This window comes from Oncorhynchus kisutch, linkage group LG7 (genome assembly GCF_002021735.2).
Source record: "Oncorhynchus kisutch isolate 150728-3 linkage group LG7, Okis_V2, whole genome shotgun sequence".
Taxonomy (NCBI): domain Eukaryota; kingdom Metazoa; phylum Chordata; class Actinopteri; order Salmoniformes; family Salmonidae; genus Oncorhynchus; species Oncorhynchus kisutch.
In genome coordinates this window covers 53,171,963-53,173,123 of record NC_034180.2, presented here as the reverse complement: position 1 = coordinate 53,173,123, position 1,161 = coordinate 53,171,963, and the positions used below count along the sequence as shown (strand labels likewise).

Genomic DNA, 1,161 nt, shown 5'->3' with positions numbered 1-1,161 from the left:
TCGTCGGTCGGCTAGCCAGGCCAGGATGACACAGATGGGGAAGAAGGCCAGGGTTAGCAGCCCCTCCCATATCTGGACCACGTTGGGACTGAACACCGCCAGGATCATGTAGAGCCAGATGTAGGCGAAGATACTCCACGCCGCCGTCACAAAGAACACTCTGAGATGTTTCACCTTCCTCGTCTCTCCCTCGGGGATCACAGACACACACAGGCCGATGATCACGAACATGTTGAAGGCAGCGCTGCCGACGATCGTAGACGGCCCCAGCTCGCCAGCTACGAAGTCGTGTCCGCAGACTTCGATGACAGACAGCAGGATCTCAGGGGTACTAGAACCCAGGGCCATGAGGGTCAGGTTGGAGACCGTCTCGTTCCAGATTCTGATGGTAGCGGTGGTGGTCTCTCCGTTGGCTCTCTTAATAATAATCTCCTTCTCCTGGGAGGTGATGACCTCGATGGCCGCCATGAAGCGATCTGCTATGATGGACACTCCCAGGAACATGTAGATCATAGCTACGAAGTAGACGATGACTCGGGCCATCTTATCCCCCATGGAGGGGTCCTCGGGGTACCAGATGGGTAAGACAATTCCTGGCTTGCACCTGGACGTGCCTTCGGAGCAGGTGGCATTGTGGGAGTCTGTGGTGGCGGGGCTGGGGTGGGTGCGATCGCCCTCTGCGCACAGGAAGGCGGCGGCCACAGAGAGCAGGCCCAACCAGAGGCATGCTGGGTAAGAGGACGACGACCCGGTCCTGATCCCTTGCCCCAGCCTCGTCAGCCTCGGCCTGAAGCGCTCCATCCACCCTCGGGGGTCCTGGGGGTCCTTACCACACTGACAAGCCCTCTGGGATCCAGCACTGGGCTGTCGTTGATACCTCACAACACCTAGAAAGAGAGAGAGAGACAGAGAGAGACAGCGAGAGAGAGAGAGAGACAGAGAGAGACAGCGAGAGAAAGAGAGAGAGAGAGAGAGGGGGAGAGAAAGGGAGAGAGAGAGATTAGACATAACATCAACAGACGACAACAGTGTGAGAAATAACATCAACAACAGTCCACTCTGTACTTGGCTACAATACAGAGATCAGACTTATAGTATAGAAACAATAGGACAGTCCACTCTGTACTTCCACCTATCAGAGGGAACAGAACACAACAGACG

The 1,161-nt window shown here is 55.8% G+C and overlaps 1 protein-coding gene across 1 annotated transcript in view; it reads right to left on the bottom strand.

Moving 5' to 3' along the window:
- The window catches only part of slc8a3 (solute carrier family 8 member 3), a 1,975-nt gene extending 1,053 nt beyond the window's left edge, over window positions 1–922 (bottom strand). The window contains exon 1 of the mRNA XM_020476657.2: window positions 1–922. This exon is cut by the window's left edge and continues 1,053 nt beyond it. Within this exon, the coding sequence (XP_020332246.2) occupies window positions 1–801 (801 nt within the window). The 5' untranslated portion in view covers window positions 802–922.
- Window positions 923–1,161: the final 239 nt, after the last annotated feature.